The 20,785-nt window shown below is 33.9% G+C and overlaps 1 protein-coding gene across 1 annotated transcript; it reads left to right on the top strand.

The window, feature by feature from the left end:
• The first annotated feature begins 6,072 nt into the window (after nt 1-6,072).
• Nucleotides 6,073-14,743, top strand: LOC142356757 (uncharacterized). The gene is made up of 3 exons (XM_075408554.1): nt 6,073-6,299; nt 10,745-10,903; nt 14,437-14,743. Exons 1-3 carry the CDS (start codon nt 6,198-6,200, stop codon nt 14,578-14,580), a joined length of 405 nt encoding a protein of 134 aa, XP_075264669.1. The 5' UTR covers nt 6,073-6,197; the 3' UTR covers nt 14,581-14,743.
• Nucleotides 14,744-20,785: the final 6,042 nt, after the last annotated feature.

Below are 20,785 nucleotides of genomic sequence, written 5' to 3'. Positions count from 1 at the left end.
GTTCCTCCTTCACAAGTGGGTCGGAACAAAAAGACGTTGCTGCCTTTATGATCCAAAGACATGTCATGAATAGGCTGCAGTTCAAAATAATACTCACTATCAGAGTAACATTTACGCATAACATTTCTAGCAATTTATCTCATAGAATACATAAACAGTTTCTTTAACTCAATATAGTGAATTATGTTGTTGTTGTTGTTCCATCAATGTGTGATCTTGTTGACAGCTACTAATTACATCACAGGGTATGTATTGAAACACAAAAAATCATGCTTCACCGATTTGCATTCAACTTTTTCACTTCAATATATTTGAATTGCTTTCATATATTTTCTAAAATCATCAAGACTCTCTTCAGAGGCATTACAACAGTTTCTTGCTTTTTACACATTGAATACTTTAAGCGTTTCAAAAGTGTCGAATTGTTAAATGTTTCAAAGGAGGTTGAAGTCCGAGAGAAATCATTAATTTTTTTTTCAGAAAAGAAGTTTTATTACTTTAATTGCAGATATACATCGCCAAAAGTGTCTCATTACTCAATTATCCGATAATTCAACTGAAAATAATATCACGTACACGAATGTTGACTTACATACAAGTTATGTGCACATGGATCTAAAAGTTTGGACGTCTGGAACACTGGAACAGTTATAAGCTTTAACTTAATTGTTAAAAACTCCAAACTTAATCCCGTATTGTGAATCTCATGATGTCCTGCTTTTTCTTAGGGCGATTTTGACCCATCAATATCAAGAGATCAATACAAAAATTTAAAAATTAATTTAATCTTTGAACAGACTATTCAATTTTCGAGGCAAAGTTGGGGTGTGTATTTTTCAAATGCTTTTAGTTTCCAACTTATTCTTCAAACGCTTCGTCTACACATTTTTGCTCGAATTTTTTTAAAAATCTAAAATAGAACTTATATGTCCCAAATAACAAAATGACAATTTTTCTTCTGCAAATGATAAAAAAAAGAGAAAGGAGGGCTAGGAAGGAGCCTTGCGTTATAAAAGTCCTAAAATTTATAATTTTTCTAGCTGTAGAATTAGCAGATTACACGACTTTAAATTTTGAGGGCAGGAACACCTAATTGAGTTTAAATTTTGAATAGTCAATTAGTTTCCAAGGTTTTGGAGTTAACTGAAACGTATTATCTTTAAGATCAAAATTGAGCGGTATAAGTTGGAGTGAAATCTAGTGCAAATTTGCTATAAAAACAAAAGCAAAAGTTTCTTTGCAAAGTCATTCAGGTGTAAGAAAGACTAAGAATGAAGTACAGAGGATATCTGATGCAGTCAACCTAAGTTGACTACAGCAGAAATTGAGATTGAAAGACCTAGCAAAGAATAGTGGTAGGTTCAGTTTGGGAGGCCCTCCTCCCACCACTACAAATGAAAAAAAAATGAAATTTTAAAAGCCTCTTTATTATAAAAAAGGGACTGTGTGTTCCCTTAAAACAATTTCACTTTTGAAGTCATTAAATGGTGTATTCAGGCGAAAACTAATAGGCAATTTAATTTGAAAGAGGAATGGTGGCAAAAACAAACTAGAGGGAGAAAACTCAAATTGCGTTTTAAGAAAAACTGCTGGCCGCTTTGTTTTGGATTTTCCCAAGAAAATAGAAAAGTTTTTGTTCGTTGCTAATGAATAACAAAACAATCAATAGGAAAGCATCGAAAATACCTAAAGCTATAGCAACACACTTTAGTGTGAGAAAAACTCGAGTAAACTGTTTGTGGGGAAATAGACTCAGGGATATTTTTTAAGCATAGTCGGAGCAATTATTTTTGATCACTATTGCCTGTTTTCCTTTTGGCAAAATTCTACAAGGTTGTGGTTTCTATGTACATGAACCAAGTATGCCATGACAAAAGTAAACCAAGCAAAAGGCGGTTGACAAACTGCATTTAAAAAGAAGTGAAAAAGAAACTAAAGAAAAACCTTGGTTTTTAGGTATCACAGCCGAACATTCTTGAATTTAAACTCGGTAACCTATTTTTGAGAGAATTGGTTCAGAACTCGTTTTGTGATCCAAGCCAAAATTTGTTAGAGTCTTCTGAAAACAATACAAATAATAGTTCGTGTTTTCCTCTCCAATTTGCATCACAAATTCACAGTTTTTTCGACAATCGAAATGTTTACCCCAGACCTAGGCTATTACAATTATTCTGTATCTAAGGTTTTTAAAACGTTAAATTGGAGTGAAACAAAATTGCCAACAAACACTAGCAATAAAATTTATCAAATCCCAGTTTTTAGTGGAACTAATTTGTTGAGTCCCTGGATAGCTTTAAATGCAATGAGAAAAACAGGAATCTCCTTAAGATATGAAGAAGTTGTTTATTTTTTGTTTTGAAGGCAAAAAATTGATAACTGAAATCTTTTTGACACTCTCAAGAAGGAAACAAAACTTTGCCGAAAGCTTTCTGTCTATTGAAAAAATCACTCAAAACTAAATGATTCGATCCGGCAGACTTCTAATAAGCCTCAAAAAAGATTGTTATAACCCTACAAAAAACAAAAACCCGTTAACTCTTTTATTTTGAGCAAATAATTGCATAAAATTTGCTATAACTCGTGACCGATTTTGTGCGCCCACTATTATACGTACACGATATTTCAAATTGTTCTAAACTGGACGACATTTTAATAATTGCTTATTATAACTGATAAGAATGAGTTACCTCAAGCACAAAAAAACCATGTGCCGACAGAAGGAGAACGTGTGCATAAATGAGAATCAGTGCGAGAACAAGAACAAGTTAGAAAATTATCAAGAGAGAGAGAGAGAGAGAGAGAAAAGAGAGAGAGAGAGAGAGAGAGAGAGAGAGATGCGAAGCAGTTGGTTGTCAGAAACCATTAAACGAAGCAGTTGGTTGTCAGAAAATGTGGTTTTTAATGATTTTTTCTTTGTGACTGGACATATTTGCATAGTTGCAGTTAGTGAAACTGCAATGTTAAATTAAAATTGTTGATTGAGATGATAATAGGTTTCTGGCCAATAAGCATGCTACTGGAGGCTTCCTTCTGAATTTTGAAAACATTCAATTATATGTTTCTCGCTATAACTTTACTGGTTGCTGGTATTACATTTTTTGTTTATTATTTCAATTATTTGAAGTGATGGTTTTGAACAGTCGGGAGTGCCAACAACACCTTAATCAGACAACAAGAGCAACCACCAAACAAATCTATCAAAATTTTCATAGAGCTCTAGCTAATCCCCAGCTAGAAACCTTCTAACGATAAAATTACACTTTCTACAGTGGCACAATGGTGCTCCTGGTTGCTTCTTTGTTTGTACAGTGAGTTGGTCAACAAAATTGGAAGATTGCACGATTATGCAAAAATTATTAAAAGACTTACAGCACGTTCTGAAAGCTCGGACAAGGGGAAGTGGGCAAAAAAGTTTTTGAACGCACAATGGGCTCGAATTGAAAGTAGAAAAAGTGGAATCCTAAACGGCTTGGAGCATAAATGCAAATTGCAGGGACAAGAAATTTGTGGTCCAAAGTACATCGCGAAGGTGTAGACATGAACATTGAAAGTCTGTTGAACGAACAAATTTTTCCACGGAATGCAAGGACAAAACTTTAATAGTATTATCCTTGTAGCTTATGTTTTCTACATTAAAGATGGCTACGTTAACCATTGAATTCAATTTAAAAAATTGAAAAATTATGTCACTATAATAGAACAACAGAACTCTATCTTCGTCGATGACTCGATCGAACCTTGTCTTTATGACCGGACACTAAAAGTGTTCTAATGTATTTGGAGCATTTTGAGCTTTTTTGTTTATTTTTTGTTGCTTTGCCCTTCAATCTCATTTTTTAAAAAGTTCATAAATCTACAATGAGGAATATCTGAATCTAAATTTCTGCAAATTAAAGCTAATCATAGACATAAAATTGGCCCCATTTGATTTCGTAAAAAAATTTATTTTTTGAAATTAGAATTATCGATCACTCGGAGGGCGAATTTTTTTCTAAAGAAGTATTATTGACAGTTCTGAGTGTGTCCGTGTGGGAGCAAAAGGTTTTGGAAACTGTTTCAAAGTCAACAGACTTCGGAAAAAATTGCCCGTCAAAGATGTTTTAAAGAGTTGCAAATTATTCTCAAAAGCATGAGGTTATTGCTGCTTCATAATCCAAGCAAAAGTCTGTGTGCTTGTTTTCAGTAAATTTTAGTTATTGCAGACTTTTTTTGGGCTGTATTTGGTTTTCAGTTTTTAATATCAAAATTTTTAAAAATTTGGAGTTTTACTCGTGATTTTACTGTTTCTTTTTTTCTTTATATGTGGGTTTATATATTTTGATTATCAGTTTAATGGAACCAGCGTTATGTATATTTAAAAATGAAAGCTGGTTTTCCTCACTCACAAGTTACGTTGTGATTTTCTGGCTTGGGTTTAGATTAATAAATGAGTGCAGAGATCATCTTTCTTCCGCCCTCCTCAATAAGTATAAAATGAGTTCCGAAAACTTGAAAAGGAAATAATTACAGGCCAAACAGGTTGAATAAAAATTTTGATATTAATTGAGAGACTTTACTGTTCGGGATTTGGTTTGAAAACGGGATGTTGATTTCTGGACATCAGTTTTTGCTGTTTGGTAGAAAATAGTTGCTGTTTTTGCTGTTTGCTTGACAAAATTGTATTTGTGCAAAAACTGAAGTTGCTTTACAATTCGTCTGGTATCGATAGCTTCTGGTGTCAGTTTTTGTGAAATAAAGAAAATTTTGTTTTTGTTGATTTTGTTCCTACTAGATTTTATTAAAGTTTTTATTCTGTAGTTTTTATGTATTTTTACTATGTCTCAGAACTAAGAGGTCTCGTTGATGTTATATTAAGGTCTAATGTACTTGAATAATTTCCCCTCTTCTAGTGTTGAGGGTACTTATTCGTTTGAAACCTTTTGTTTTAGCAAAAGTATTGTTCTAATAAAAATTTCAGTAAGAAATTTTAGATTTTTTTTGTAAATTGTCTCTAGAATGAGTATTGAACATTCTTACTGATTGCGTTAGTGGCTCAACAGACTATACACATGGCTGGAGTTATTTTTAAGAGAAAAAATTGTTTTTATCTTAAAAAAATACAAGTGCAAATTTTTTAATCGTTGATAATTCTAATTCATTAATAAGTCGAATTACTGATAAATTGACGGACTTGTCCATTCGATATCAAATGGTTTCGAAATTTTGTTTCAAAAATAACAGCAAAATTCAGAAAAACTTCTTCTTTCAATATTGTATTGTCAACTACTAAATTAACTTCCTTAACAACATTTCTCAGCTGCTCCAAAGTTTTTTTAATGTAGCTGTGCTGTTTTTTTTAATTTCTTGGATAATACTGTGAGAGTTTTTGATCAAATTTTTTTTACAGAACTTTAGAGTTTTAAAGAACATCTTTACTGTTTTCTTTTTTTTCTGCAAATTTTGGTTTTCATGCCTAAGGTAACAAATTTTCTAGAGCAGTAGTTGAATAAATTCTAAGTGCAAACATGGCTTACTTCAATTGTGATTTACTTCTAGAATATATAGCTTAGGTAACCTTTATTGATCTTGATCTGATTTCGGTTTCTCTGTATGGATTTATAGTTGAGTTCAGTGGTTATTTTTTGCATTTTCTACTTCTGCGCTAACTCGTAAATCTAAATTGAAAATTTAAAATCCAATTCAAATAAAGTGGATCCTTTAAAGACGTTACAGTCTGAGATTTAAATCGAATATCTAATAGATGTTGATTTTTGATTCCCGTTTTTTCTTGTTTTTTGATAAGAATTAGTTGTTCAATTGATAAAATTGTTTTTTTTTCTACTTGAGAAATTGTAGTAGAGTTGATTCAATGTCTATTGTTTTGTATGTTTGAGTGTTTATTCTTGTGAAATTAAGAAAATTATTCACTTTTTGTGTAGTCGTCTGTCCTTTTTATTAATCTATCTAAGTTAAACTAAAATTGAAACTACTTCTTCAGACACATTCTATCTCGGCTTCAATTGGTTGACAATTGAAAGAAATGTGTGGTTGAGCGGGGTCGGAGCAGTATGTGCTGTTGAACATCAGCGAGCTTCCTTGTTTGTTTTATAGCTGGTCAAGTTCTGCCAATTAACGGAGATTACTACGAACAGCACGAGTACTTCGGAAACAGCTGGAAAGTGTCTAGTAGAAATGACTGGCTGTTTACTGACTCCGAAATGAGCAGTTTAATTGCACTTGACATTGCCAACGGGTCCCCTTTTAATGCCTCCTACGAAATCGAATTTGATTCGGAAGAAATGCGATTATTGGTCCAAACGGTTAGTCAAACAAAAAACAAGTCAAATATATTGTGGCATCCGCCTCACTACTTAACCGTGGAAAAAACATGATCAATGTTTGTTGATAGTTCCGGCCTTCCCATTATAGCCCCCATACCAAAACTATTGTCCCCTTATGGTATATTTACTGTAACTGAGGCGGTGGGGGCAATACTTTATACAACTAAGCGGGGGTGGGGTATGATTTGAAAGACCCAATAATTCTGTCCCATTTTAATAGCGTACATTTGGAACTTAATGTTAAAAGGTTGAGAGAGAGAGAGAGAGAAAAACCTAATGTGAATTGTGTGCAAGATAAGTTTGTAAGTTTGACGTTTGACGAAGCTTGATAAGAAAACTCTACATATTCAACGAATAATTTGAAAGAAAGTTGAAACCTTCAGGAACGAGATAAAACGATCAAACGAGTTTTTAGAGATGTCTACGATCGAGTTCGGCATTTTCGGTTTCGAAAGTAAGAAAAAATCGCCATCTTCGGTTTTGGACCTAGGGGAGATTCGGTATGTTCGATATTTAAGCATAAGAGATCGTTGGCATATTCGGTCTTAGCCGTAAAAAATGGTCGGTTGTTACCGTAGGGAATTTTGATTTTTCTATTTATAGTGTAGTCATACGTTATGATAGCGTTCTTTTTGGAGGAACTTCAGACGTACTTCTCGAAGAAAAACTCGGAAAGAACGACCAAAATATTGAAAATTATTTTTTAGCTTGTTCTCAAAATTAATTGAACAATTATGTTTCTTGGTTTTATTTAATTCAAAAATGTAACACAATTGTTGAACATTGAATAATTTTTTGTTGACTTATTCACATTCGCTGTATTTTATCATACTTTCTTGTAGTTTACAAGCAACCTTTTCTGGCGGCTGGTTAGGTTTGAACACAAACGTGCCGACCGTTGTTTATTCGTTCTTCCGGACTAGTCTGCAGTTGAAAATCAGAAAAAAAGTTTATGGTATTTATTTCAACAATACCGAATCTCTCTTGCGTTAAAAAAGACGGTACTGAATCTCTTTTTCGTTTAAAAACGACGATACCGAATCTCGCTTATGTTAAATTCCGAACAAAAACGATGATGCCGACGAAAAAATTGTAGGAAGTTTTGATCGTTTTTGGTTAGAAAAGAAACAACGATACCCACGATTTCTTGTGCTTAAGAAACTAACATTTCTCGACCAGGGGTGTTTAACACTACTTGGTGGAATGATTTACACTTTTCCTAGGTTGATCAGTGATAACCTAAAACCCATTGAAAGCAACATAAAACAGATCGAGAAAAATAGATCAGCCAACAAAACACTTCTGCCTTCGTTTTGAAATGATCGCAGCAGGATATAGAAAACTCCCCTCAACAACATACCTCTCAAATTTTTCATCAAACTGTCTTCATTTTTTGTTAATTTGGCAAAATTTCTATTTGTTTAATTTTCTCCACATCATGCAAAAGCAACCTGAAAACAGTTCCTTTGGGAAATTGTTAGGCACACTGCTCTTATTAAACTAAAGTGAAAAGTTCGCAGAGTGTGAATTGATTCTTTAGTAAAACTTGAAATAAGGAAAATAACTTTTCCAGAAGCAAAAGACCAAATTGTTATCGTCAAATCACTGAAGAAAAAGCTGCTTTTCTCATCAAGAATATTTTAAAGTGAAAACGAAGTCCGTCACAGTAAACTCATTTCTTAGTATCTGGAGAAGAGGAATAAAATGCAAAGTAAGGATATCTAAGAAAGCCGAAAAAACGAGAAAAAAAACAGATATTAAAACTTCAGGCGTATCAAATACTTTAAATACACCCAATAAATGTAGCTAAGGAAATCAAATTAGCCTTTTTTCTTACCTGTCACAAAAAATTCATACCGCTAATTTTTAAGCAACAACAGAAGATAACATTTTAAAACTAACAAACAAATCTATGTAAGCAAACAAATGTGACTAGAATTGGAGTTCGAAGAAAAAGGAAAGCTGCTATAGCTTTTGTTTTTTATTGAACAGCTAAGTCCATCAACTGAATAAATGGTTTGGTTTTGTACTGGTCTTAGTCATTTGAAGTATAGTAGCGGTACGCTAGTCTGTGATAAGTGTTAAAAACTGAACCTTACAGTAATTGCTCATTTTTGGATAATTACTCAAATTGTTACTCAAATTATTACTCAAATTATTACTAACAATAATTACTCAAATTAAAGACAATTTGTTCTAAGAATGATCTAAGAATGGTGTTCTCGTCTTTTCCATCAAACCACCTGCCTAGAAATATATGTTACTTAAACGATGGAAATTGACAGCAAACGTTAACGTATTCTTAAGTTAAATGAAAACTCTAAGCATTGTAAAATGTATTTTCACGTCAATTGTAATCTATTTTGCAGGAACGGAATGTTGGCCCCTTCATGAATGGGAAAACTAATTCTACAAACATATAGTAATTGTACTTTCATAGACACAAAAATAACCCAAAGACTAACTTTAATCAATTTCTTAAAGAAAAAGACGAACATCTTTTATGAGAAATCTTATAAATAAAAACACCATGGCAAAACGGGAGATTTTGTTTTGATGGCATGCATCAGAGACATGCTCTATGCAAATGAATAAAAAACCGGCTACAGTTGCCCACCTAAAATTTGAGACACTTGTCTTTTTCTGTAAAACAAATTGGCAAGATGAGTTTTGTGGGATTTCGCTACCACTAAAAGACTGCAGTAATTATGTAAAAATGCTTTCCATGGATGCCTTGAAATCTTGCAAAATTTTTTCATGGTTATTGGTAGCTTGTAATTTTTTTCTTAGAAACATTTTAAAAATAGATCTTGACTATAAAATGAACAACATTCATTCATTGCGTGTTGTGGACATTCTTCGCATCTTATTGATAGATAAGATCCATATTCGCAAAGGTTGGAAAAAAAACATTAAATAAAAAGGGAAAAAATCTTTGGTTTGCTAAAATAAGCATAAGCACATGCAAAATAACTTCAGGAGACTAACAGGCGCAACTACTGTAAAAAGTGGACCACTGCTGGATTTGAACCAACTTCTCTTACATGCAGACTAAGTCTGCTAACCATCACACCACCTATTCTTATACTTAGTAATTTGGATATATCACTAAGCCACAGAGCGTCGTGTATATTGCATCGAGTATATTTACTGAAATTAAAGAAAAATAGTTGAAATTTGCTTCAAAATTGGAAATAACTATCAATAAATAAATACGATGCCTATTTTTGATGGAGCGTGAAAATTAGTGACTACATTTTGTCATCAAAATCCATGCTTAAAGTCACTGTTATATCCACTTTATCACTCGCGTCCGGTTACAATATATAAATTGCTCAATCTGCTAACAATGGTTCAATTATATAGAAATGAAAGACAGCCTAATTGTTGATTAATTGCGGAAAAGTGACGTGCAATACTACACACTAAATAAAGTTCAGGTAAACTTACCTGAAAAAATACCTTAACTTACCTGAAACGTTCAGGTAGTTTTGCCTTACCTAAACTTACCTTAACTTACCTCAACTTTACCTGAAAATTACCTGAAAAATTAAGGGGGCACCACCTGAACTTTTACCTGAACTTACCTTATATTTACCTAAAAAACACACCTGAACAGTTAAGGTAAAATTACCTAAACTTACCTGAAAAACGCGCAAAAATTACCTCAAAATTTAAGGTAAAAATACCTGAATAAATACCTGAAATTTAACCTGAACTTTTAAGGTAAATTATATTAGTTAAGGTAAATTTACCTTAAAAATTAAGGTAAAAAATTAAGGTGTTTTTAAGGTAAGTTAAGGTATGTTCAGGTAAAATTTCAGGTGGTGCCCCCTTATATATTAGGAAGAGTGATTGGATTCAAGTTGATACACTTTAAAACCACTTTTAAAATTTCTCTAAACCGTTTTTCTGAAACCAGTTTTTTCGGTACCAATCGGAATCGATTTGTGAGCAGCCAATACATAAACAGAGGCCCGTGAAAAATAAAAATACCAATTTTTGCAAAATTGGTGCGTTACTGCCTTTTTGAATTTTTTTGAGCACTCACTGAAAGTATTTTTGGTGTTTGATGTAGTGTAGGTCGACAAATATTAGCTCAAATTGCTTCATATAAGGATCATTGTAAAGCTCTTGTAATAAAATTCAACATTTCGTTTGATAATTTTACTAAAAATAAACAATTATGTACCTTTTTTGTGAACAATTTTTGTAACCTGTCTTGTTCCTGATGGTTTTATCTCTCGCCAGTATAGGTTTGGACAAGTAGAGCTACCTGTCAAGCTAATCTTAAGCACAATTTCTATTAAATAGTTGTCTCTCAATCAACTCATAGTGTAATACCTGTTTTGGTATCTGTAATAACTAGTACGACGGCATCACTAAAGAAAGTATTAACCAATGTGGGAAGTATTGGGTTTCAGTTGTGCAAGAACGACACAGCTTGCATGCTTGACATTGCTCTGACAAACGATACGACATTCGCTGACGTGGTGGAGGTATTGGGTGGCGTGATTGACATAGCAGACATTGTCAATGCAATCTACCGACTAAATGAACCTGCGTGGGCACTGCCGGCTGATGTAAAGTTTTGCTATCTTTTGCCATAGTCTCGACCTCGAATTACGAAAAGATTTTAAATTCTTGTGGGGTGGCGGGAGGGCAAAATTGATTTAATTTCAAGCACCCTCCCGATTTGATGTTTCAACGCTAGAAATTGCGAAAGAATGCGGTCAAAAGATCTAGGAATTGCGGTTTTTAGCTTGAATGAGGTGAAAATTTACTCCAAAAAATCGCAAATCGTACAACTTTTCACCACCATTTAAGGTTAATATAATAACAGTGCTGTGGGCACAAATTTGTGAAATTTGCTCCAGAAAGCGGTGCTTTTTTTCACTGCATTCACCTCAATTCTTAGAGTTTCAGTAAAAAATTGAATGGATAGAAATTTCTATCCATTCAATTTTTTACTGAAACTCTAAGAATTGAGGTGAATGCAGTGAAAAAAAGCACCGCTTTCTGGAGCAAATTTCACAAATTTGTGCCCACAGCACTGTTTTTATTAAAAAAGTTCTCTCTCTATGGTTTAATTGGCTCACTAATCCTAAATTACCCTTTTCTTTAATTAAATTTGTGGAAACCCGCAAACAAACTAAAAATTTAACTGAAGAAAAGGGTTTTTTTGCAAAACAAGATAAATTTTCACGAAATTCCATTTTGTTAAAGTATCTACAAGAGCGATAAAAACTCAAATAGATAGTTTTTTTTCGTTAATTGCTAGCTCCACAGAAAATTTTTAGCTACTCATGCATTAATTGGTCCAAAGAATTTTTTCACATCTAACCAAACTCAAGTGTTCCTTTACTGCTAGTATAATTGGAGCGACTGTAGTTAATTTTTTTTTCAATGGCGCAATTTTCCAATTAAATAATTTTTTCGTTGTATAAAATTTCAACTTGACAATTAACTTGGTTGACATAACGGTGGTTATCAATACAACAGATCAACAGTTTATGAATCTCATTTTATCAGTGTTTTCATCAAAAACAATTTATCAGTAGTTAAATTACTATAGCTAGTAAAAATCTTGCTGAAAACTTTTCATAACTAACTGCTGAGCTCGAGCTTGGTCTTTTCATGGCTCGAGCTAAAGTTAGCTAATAGACACGCTGTAGTCTACCGCGGTTCCTATGGCGTAGCTGCCAACACATGCAATATTTGGAAAATCTATCATACATATTTTTAAATACTTTAGCTAGAACTTCATAACCCAAAGCTCCTTACACTTCGTTTCTAGATCCCTTTGATCTCCTTTTGAACGATATATAAATTCATATTCATGACCCCAAGTTTGCCAAGTTATTCATTTTCGTACACGCATTAAGTAAACAATAAAGGCGTTAAAGAATGCTGTATACAGAACGAACGTGGTTGCATTGGATATTTTGTAGAAACTCGTGAAAAGTGTTGCCGCATGACTAGCTCTGAGGTTCCAGTTCATGCTCGATTAAATTTTTGTACAGTTAAACTGTTCTTTTTCTTGATGCCTATCGAAAGATTATGTAACCATCTTGAAAATTGGTATATGTCCTGATACTTTCACCTAAAGTAACTTTTCATTACCTTGATATGGTCTGCACTTTGTTTCTGCACTCTGCAATATGTTTCTCATCAAGCCTATCAAGTCACGTTTCATTGGAAAAACATCTATTTCCAATCAGCTTTTTTCCTCGTGCAAAATCAGAGCTTCGTTTGCACTTTTTGTAAAAAAAGTTTGAGTGGTATGATATTAAAGCTCTTGAAAAGCAAATTGGAACAACTTTGTTCGACATTTTTTACGGAGCATGTATTTGGATAGGGTGTTTTTCTAGTTTTGAGAGACAAAATTTAGTGCTAATCTGTCAGCTTGTTCACAAGGTGGAAAAACGTAAACGGTCACTTTTGTCAACCTTTCTATCCCTTGTAAACTCATCCTATAGCACTTCTACTGAAGCTACACACAGTTTAAGGAAGAAAAATAAGGTCCAATTTTTTTTTGCCTTAAAATTATTTTTATCTCGGGCCTAATCGGAAAGTTTCCTATCAATTTTACCTTCGATAACGTGTTTGAAATAATCGTTTCCCCAAAAAAGGTTCAATGATCGTTTCAATGGTTCATTTTGTTCACACTAAGTGTGAAGCACTTGGTAATTACTAAAAAAATTTAAAAAAGGTATTAAAAAAGCATCCAGAGCGTTCCTGCTTATGATATATAATGTTTTAGTCGGCTTTTTGTTCTGTAAGTGAGACTTTTCTGTGAGTCAATTCACCTTAAATCATTAATTGGTAACAGGGACCCAAAAAACCAAATGTCAGTTATCAATTGAGAGAAAAAAACAGATAGTCTCCCAAAAATAATCAACCATACGTTTTGTGTTACGATACTATAACATTTTTCAAAGATTAAACTTGTACCTGGCGTAAACGGTCACTTTTTTCAACCTTGTTTGTGACCCCCTTTTGCGCAGCGCGATAACCCCCGCCCTTGTTTGTGACCCCTTCTCGCATTAGTCTTAGCTCTTTAGGTTCTTTTTTTCTTTGGTGGCTAGCTAGGTCAGGTCCGCTCCCTCTGGAGCTCAGTAATGCACCGAATCTAGTCATCAAAGAAGCCAAAAAGGCTCGGGCTCAAGCTAAGACTAGAATTACGGACGCCCATTTTGCAAGGGCCTTGCAGGAATTCGTCGCTTATCTTGCAAGACCCTTGCAAAAATCAGACAATTATCTTGCAAGATTCTTGCAAGACTTCGACGCTTATCTTGCCAGAATCTTGCAAGAATTCGACGGCTATCTTGCAAGAATCTTACAAGATCTACGCTTATCTTGCAAGGTTCTTGCATATCCGACGGCTATTTTGCAAGATCTTGCAACAATATAGCAAGATCTTGCAAGATGGTGCGTAATCTTACAAGATTCCTGCAAGATTCATGCAAGAACTTGCAAGATAGCCGTCAGTATTAGACTATGGTAGTTGCTCCCGAACGAAATCTTAAGCAATTATCGCAGTCGTGCTTGAGCGTTTTTCTTTCTATATTTTAGTGTTGGTTGTATCATTTGACTTTGTATGTGGAATAAGAGGGGAAGCTTAACTGGTAAAGCTTGAAGACTACTTTATGTAGCTCTCTGAGCCTTGGATGGGATAAAAAGCATGGTTCTTTGACTATAGCAGATCTCGCTTGCCACAGTGATCTTACCAATATTTCAAAAAAGAGTTCACACCGCAAAACGCAAAATTTCTTGTGTAGTTTTTCTCGAATTTGTCACCGTTATCCACGTTGGTTGTTGGCAATATGTCAAATAAGCATAAATAAAAGAAATCTAATTTCAAAATTCTTTTAAGAATGGCCCAGCAGCAAATGATTGCCAATGGGTACTTACCGTTAAAATGGCTCTGAGAAATTTTGTTCCTCATTTGAATATTACGTAATTAATTTCGAGAAAATCGAATAATCAATTTTAGGCTTATTGACTCTGATGTCACAATTGTCCACTAAAGCCCCAAAGTGTACGTTTGCGGCGTAGTGATATTGAAACTGATTCAACATTGAAACAAGCGTATAACTCAAAGCTTTGTCTTTAGGAAGCCCCAATTTTGGACAACCTGGTCGAAGAGGATGATGGAAACGTGAGAGATTGGATTATAATTCTTACTGGCATACTTTTTGCCGGTGGAGCTCTCGCAGTTTTTGCTGCCATTATTTTCGTAATGAAATACTGCCAATGAATGCTGAGAAGTAGAGAAAAGTGTTTTATTTGTATAAAAATGGCTGACCCAATAATATACTGTATAAATTTGCTGTACAGTTAATCAGATGTAGTTAATGAACTAAAAAGTAGATTTAAAATGAGAAGGCCCGATTTGATCTCATAGCATTGACAATAGTTTATACAACTTAGATTTAGTAATTTTTTATGAACAAAAAACTTATTCCTGCAACGACTCTATCCGGCTTTTTTCAATACTGTAGTGAAAAAAAATACTGTAGTTCAAAGACTATCAAAAATATCAAATCGGGCTTTTATGCTGAATAAAAATCATTAACGATGAAATATTATTACATTGCTGACTAAAAGATGTAATTTGTTTTGTAAAATATAAGACTTATGAGTTCATTTGCGGAATAAACCATTTTAGCTTTCGCGTGTTTTTTTTTCAATTATTATTTCTTCAGCTGGTCGGGTCGAATTTTCCAAAAATGGTGTAAGAAATGCGACGAAACCCTCCGCGTATTATATATGAAACCTTCCATAATAATCCGCTGAAATGTGCTGAAATTTTTGTAAGAAACGCGCTGCAAAAAAGTGCGAAAATTAAAACTATGCAAAAATGCTCTGAATTTTTAAATGTTTCAGCGTTTTCTCAAAAGCGTTGAAATTTTGAGATGGACGCGCTGAAATTTCGCTGAAACTTTGTAAGAAATTTGCTAAAAACGTGCTCAAAGTTATGTAAGAAAGTTGCTAAAGATGCGCTGAAATTATTTAAGAAATTTGCTGAACATCCGCTGAAATTTTAAAGTGGCGGCGCCTTCTCAATATGTCAGCGCATTTCAGCGCATTTCTCACATAAAATCAGTTCATTTCGAACAAAAAAATTCGTTGAAATGGCGCTCACATCTCAAACCGGGAGTGAGAAAGAAAATGAGAAAGTTGAAAAGGTTGGAGGACTGAGAGAGCAAAGTTGTTGTACTCCTTTTCTGTGAGTAGGAATTCGCGGTTCGAATCAACCTTGCGTTCAGGTTACGCGACTCTGCTTGAACTCATTGAGAACTTCTGACGTTTCTCGAGAACCGAGCACCAATTCGAGATGTTGAGCCAAAAGTTTTGAAGTAATCTCTACATAGTCACGTAACCTTGCTTAAAACACGCAACTTGTAAGATCGAAAGTTTTTGGAAGTCAGCTTCTGGCTGTATATAGGAAACATCTGGCTTTTCAACTGAAATGAAGTTGAACAAGGAGGCTCGATAATGTGCGTACGCACATAATGTTCCAACAACGCTCATCTACATTCTTGTGTTAATTGGCTACCAAATGATGAAGAGATAGAAAACCTTCAAAAACATACATGCGTTCCACAAACCACTAACGGTGTAAAATGATTTTAGAGGACCGATGTTGTTAATAGGAGTACTAGGAAAGACAACCAAAAAAGTCAAATAACCAATTTTAGTTACAACCAAAATTGTTGTTTGTACTAAAAAGAACATAACAAAATCAAGCTCGCGTCAGATAAAACCAAAACCAAACCAAATAACTATAGTTCCTTAGAACAATTACTTTCAAAGCGATTATTATCACTAGATATAAACTGAAATCGTTCAAATCTTCATTTATATCTCCAGGGGATGCAATTGAGACCGATTATTCAGTGCACGTCATAGTACTACTTTTAGTACAACTAAAAAAGGCAAATAGCGGTAAAGTCTAAAAAAAAATAAACTAAATTTTGCGGGGAAACTGTCCATGAAGCCATTAAAACCGTAAACGTCTCACCAAAAACTTTAAAAACGTTCTGTTGCTCAACTTTCAAAGCCAATGGGACCTACCAATATTGTTTCAATTTAAAAAGCAAACAAAAGTCTTTTAAAATGTACGAAATAAAAACAAAATAACCTCTTTTTGAAATCTCGCAGGGACATCAGTTACAAAGCCGAAAAACAAAGCCGTATACAAAGTTGTATTATCGTTGAAACTAACACTCTTATAAGGATTAAATTATAGCTCATTGGAAACGGGTTGAAACCCGGCTTTAACGCGAATAATCTACAAATCGACCTAAAAACGATTTTAAAAAATTGCGCAGATCAAAAATCTAAAAACGTGTTCGAAAACAAATATTTTCAAATGTAAGAATCGACATAGGGTTTCAACAAAAAATGAGCCTGTTATTAATGAGACTAAGTCAACAGACTACTAAATACCAACAAATATCGTCAGAAACCAAAAGCTTAGAAATAATTTTACGGCACCACATTGTTGAGGCACTAAATCTACAAAATGATATCGGGAAGTCAAGGGGTCTTCCTGATAAAAAGACTGCGTATACAAAAAAAAGCAAAATGTTAACAGTAAAAAAATTTATGAGATTATATGGTCAAAGCCATCAGTCAAAACGAATTGACAATTGAAGAAATAGTGTTTAAATTATTTGGAAGCAGTTCAGATTTCCTAATAATGAGATTGAGTTACACGGTGAGGAAAATGAAAGCAATAATAAAACAGTTGAAAAATCTTTTTGTCCATAGTTAATTTGAAAATCATTAAACCAATTAGCTGTAAACTGAAATCTTTAAATAGGTTTTGCTATACGTCTTGGAAGGCAATTGAGCTATACATTTTGGGAAGCAGTTGAGATCTATTATGATCAGGTATATGTCGGACTACAATAAAGTAAGACAAACATAGTAAAGAACAAAAATATCTACTAAATATTGCTAAAGGACAGTGTCTGAGGCCAAAGTATAAAATATTCAATTAAATCAATAAACATTTTCAGATACGCTATCTTTTAACGCTGCAGGTTTTCCAGCAACAAGTTCTTTCAATTAGACCTGTCAATAAAATGATAATTTTTAAAGAGACGAAATGAATTTATATAATGTGCAATGATGCTTCAAAAATTTCGTAGTGCTTCAAAAATTTGTATAATGTGCAATGATGCTTCTACGAAATTTCGTAGTATCAAAACGAAGAAACCATTAATTAAAAATAGAACAGTCACAAACAATGTTTTTTGCCTGGTATACTGAGACTAAGCCCGAGGTTGAGAAAAATAATATAAAGTAGTTGCAAAATTTAAAAAACTCACCGATGATTTCTTTAATCAAATAAATTCAAAGTCATAATAGATATTAGATAACAACATAAAACCTTTTCTAGGTTCACCAACATCTCTTAAAAAACTTGGATCCTTGAATGGGGAGATGAAGCCATTGGACTACAGAAAGTAAAGCAAACACAGGCAAAAAATAAGAAGTCCGTAAAGCTCACGAAATTAGTTAGTCAGATAGATCCATAAAAACCATGAGCTTGACTCCGAAAACATATTGAATGGTCGTTGGGCCTCAGTTTCTCTGAATGGGATCTGACGATAATTGAGCTGAATTTTTGCATGATTTGAATTTTTGTCAGTAATTTACGCAAAAAAATTAAAAATGCAGAATTATTTAAAAAAATATTGCCGCGCCCGTTAAAACAAAAAATTTTTCTACCGTAGGAATCCATCATGGGATCAAAATCAGCCCTGATGAAGCTGAGTGGCTAAAAGTACACTCAATTTTTAAATGGTTGCGAAAAAGATTAATTTTAAACAGAATTTTTCAGTATATCAAAAGTAAATAATGCATTTTATTTAATTATCGATTTTAAATTTGCGGAAAACCGGCAAAGTTATAATTCCAGAAGAATCTTAGGGCCAGCGTTCTTAAAACTAGTTCTCTTTTTAAGTTTACGACAAATATGATTGCAGTTTTAAGGTGTCTACTTTAAGCAAATTTGAAGGAAGTGGGATAAAAAGCATATTTGGTCCCATTTTTGACAAAAGGAAGTCTAATTTTTAAAAAAATTTAGCATAAAGTCTGGCCAAAAACTCGACTCGAACAATTCAACAACCCTTCCTTGTCTTCAAAAAAAATCAATTACACTATCATTTTAACACAATTTAGCAAAATTGACTAATATATGGCCAAAAAAAACGCAAAGTATGAATAAAAACAGCGGAAAATTGTCTACTATTCAGAAGAATTTAAACCTCGACAACTCCCTGCATGAAACGAAATTCATAAAAAAATTTAATTCCTTGTTTGGCGCAGGATTGGCTTTCTAATGATACTACTCACAACTCTCTACAATGTTTATATCGATCGGCCAAAATTGACGGAACAAAAAACCCATTTGATTATTTTATTTCTCCCCCACTAAAGTGCGTCGCAACAAAAAATAGCCATATCAACTCCTATCTGCTGCAGACCTAATGTATAAAATATCTGTTGGTGCTTTATGGGTAAATTTGTTGATTAACGTTGAATTAGTGACCAAATTTTTTCCGTCTGTGTGCCCTCCTACTGTCTGGCCGTTTCCACCGCCTTTTTATTCACCAGCATGTTCTTGCTCCTGTGCATCAGCACACTCGAATAATTTGCACTGAACTATTGTAACTGTCTTACTTACAATTTATCCGAATTTACCTGCGAGGCAAACATGCAAAACATTTTCTAAAGTTGGAATACAGAGGGAGTAATTGCAGTGCTCTCCATGGAACACAGCACAGGGCCCCAGGCTTAGTTTTGCGACCCTACACCGCTTTGATCAGACCATTTGGGCCGCACACCAGTGGCATTGGTGCTACCCAAATTATATGGTCTGGAAAACGCTTGAGTTGCATGATGGTCTGGACAATGGTCGCTCAACGGTCTGATCAGATGACAAAGTCGCATTAAAGTCGGATCATAAATCGCACGAAAGTCTGGACAATGGTCTGATCAGAAGGCAAAGTCTGGACACAAGTTGTACAATAATCTGGCCATTGTTTTTAATATATGTACAAACAAATTCAATCAATTTCAAATGCATCAAAATGCCAAAGAAAAATTTTAATTTCGGAATGATAAGTTTGTTCCTGTTTATACAGATTTTGTCCCCTAAAATCAATTGATTGCTCTTGTTAATGGGCGCGAAATCAAGCGCTGGGAAGGGCTTCTGCTGGATCTGCTTGTTTTAAATCTTATTCTTGGTGTTCTTGGTTAGCCATGTAAATGTTGATTTGTTCGTCGTTTTTCCATGCGTGGTAAGTTATCAATTTGGTTTTTTATCCATGAAAGAAAAAAATATCAATTCAGTTTGATAATTCAAGGCGTGACAAGAAGATATAAATAGAGAGTGAATGAAAAGAAAGAAAAAATAGGGCGTTGCTCCTGGTAGGGATTCAACTACTGCGCTCCGTTTGATCATAGGGTTAGGGCATTGAGCGACAACCCGCTGTTTTAGTCGTAAAAGTGTTTAATTACCATTGTTAATGTAAGCGTTAAAACGCGTTAAATTAAATTGAGGGAAATTAAGAAAAAGTGCTGTTGAAACAGCTAATAGCTGAACTTAAGAAGGACGAAAATGGTAAAAATTTGAAAATATTGTAATGTAAAGAAAAAACAATAAAAAACATTAGGGAAAGAACCAAACCTTAAACCTTAAAACCACTGAACATAACCGCGCATAGCACTAAATTATGTTGTGAATTGTATAATTTACAATTAACTGTGACAAAGATATCAGTGGAGTGAATGTGAAAACAAAGTGAAGTTGTCACGGTTAAAAGTGAAACTAATCAATTAAGTTGAAAATTTTTTTGAATAATTTTGATGTTGAGTTTTTTTCCAATTGATAAAAGCTGAGTAACCTGCTTGTGATTGTTCGCTTATTTCTTAAAGGTAAGTCCCGAATTTATTAGGCGCGGCTGGCTTAGCTGCGGAAACAGGACAAGAGACCTAGTTTGTTTGACAATTGCCCCATATTAATTAAGCAAACAGCTACCAGTAAGACATTGGTTGATAGCTGTTCTACGATCTACGACATAAAGATTAAAATTTAGACGAATTAACTGAAAAATAAGAAGCTGCAAGCTATTGCCCTGACTCGAACCATCCTCCACTGCTTCATTCGTTTTGTTCCAAAACCCTTACCGCTAGGCCATTGAACTCAGATTATTGTTAAAGTCGGCAGTATTTTACTGTCATTAGTTCATGTGGCAATCTTGTCAGAATTAAATGTAAAGAACAAAAATGCAAACAGATTGCTTTCGCGGTCACTCAAAACATTGCTTTATATGTCAGTTATCACACTGGCTTGTCATGGCCACTGAATCAGTGCCTATTTCGCATGGTTTTTGGCCGCTTCTGATCTGTCATACAATAGCAGGATAGATGATCCAGTGTGTTTT

This window comes from Convolutriloba macropyga, unplaced genomic scaffold (assembly GCF_964194025.1).
Source record: "Convolutriloba macropyga unplaced genomic scaffold, txConMacr16.3 SCAFFOLD_1901, whole genome shotgun sequence".
In the NCBI taxonomy this organism is placed as follows: Eukaryota; Metazoa; Xenacoelomorpha; order Acoela; family Convolutidae; genus Convolutriloba; species Convolutriloba macropyga.
The sequence above is the reverse complement of the archived record's forward strand: the minus strand, read 5'-3'. Positions and strand labels throughout refer to the sequence as shown.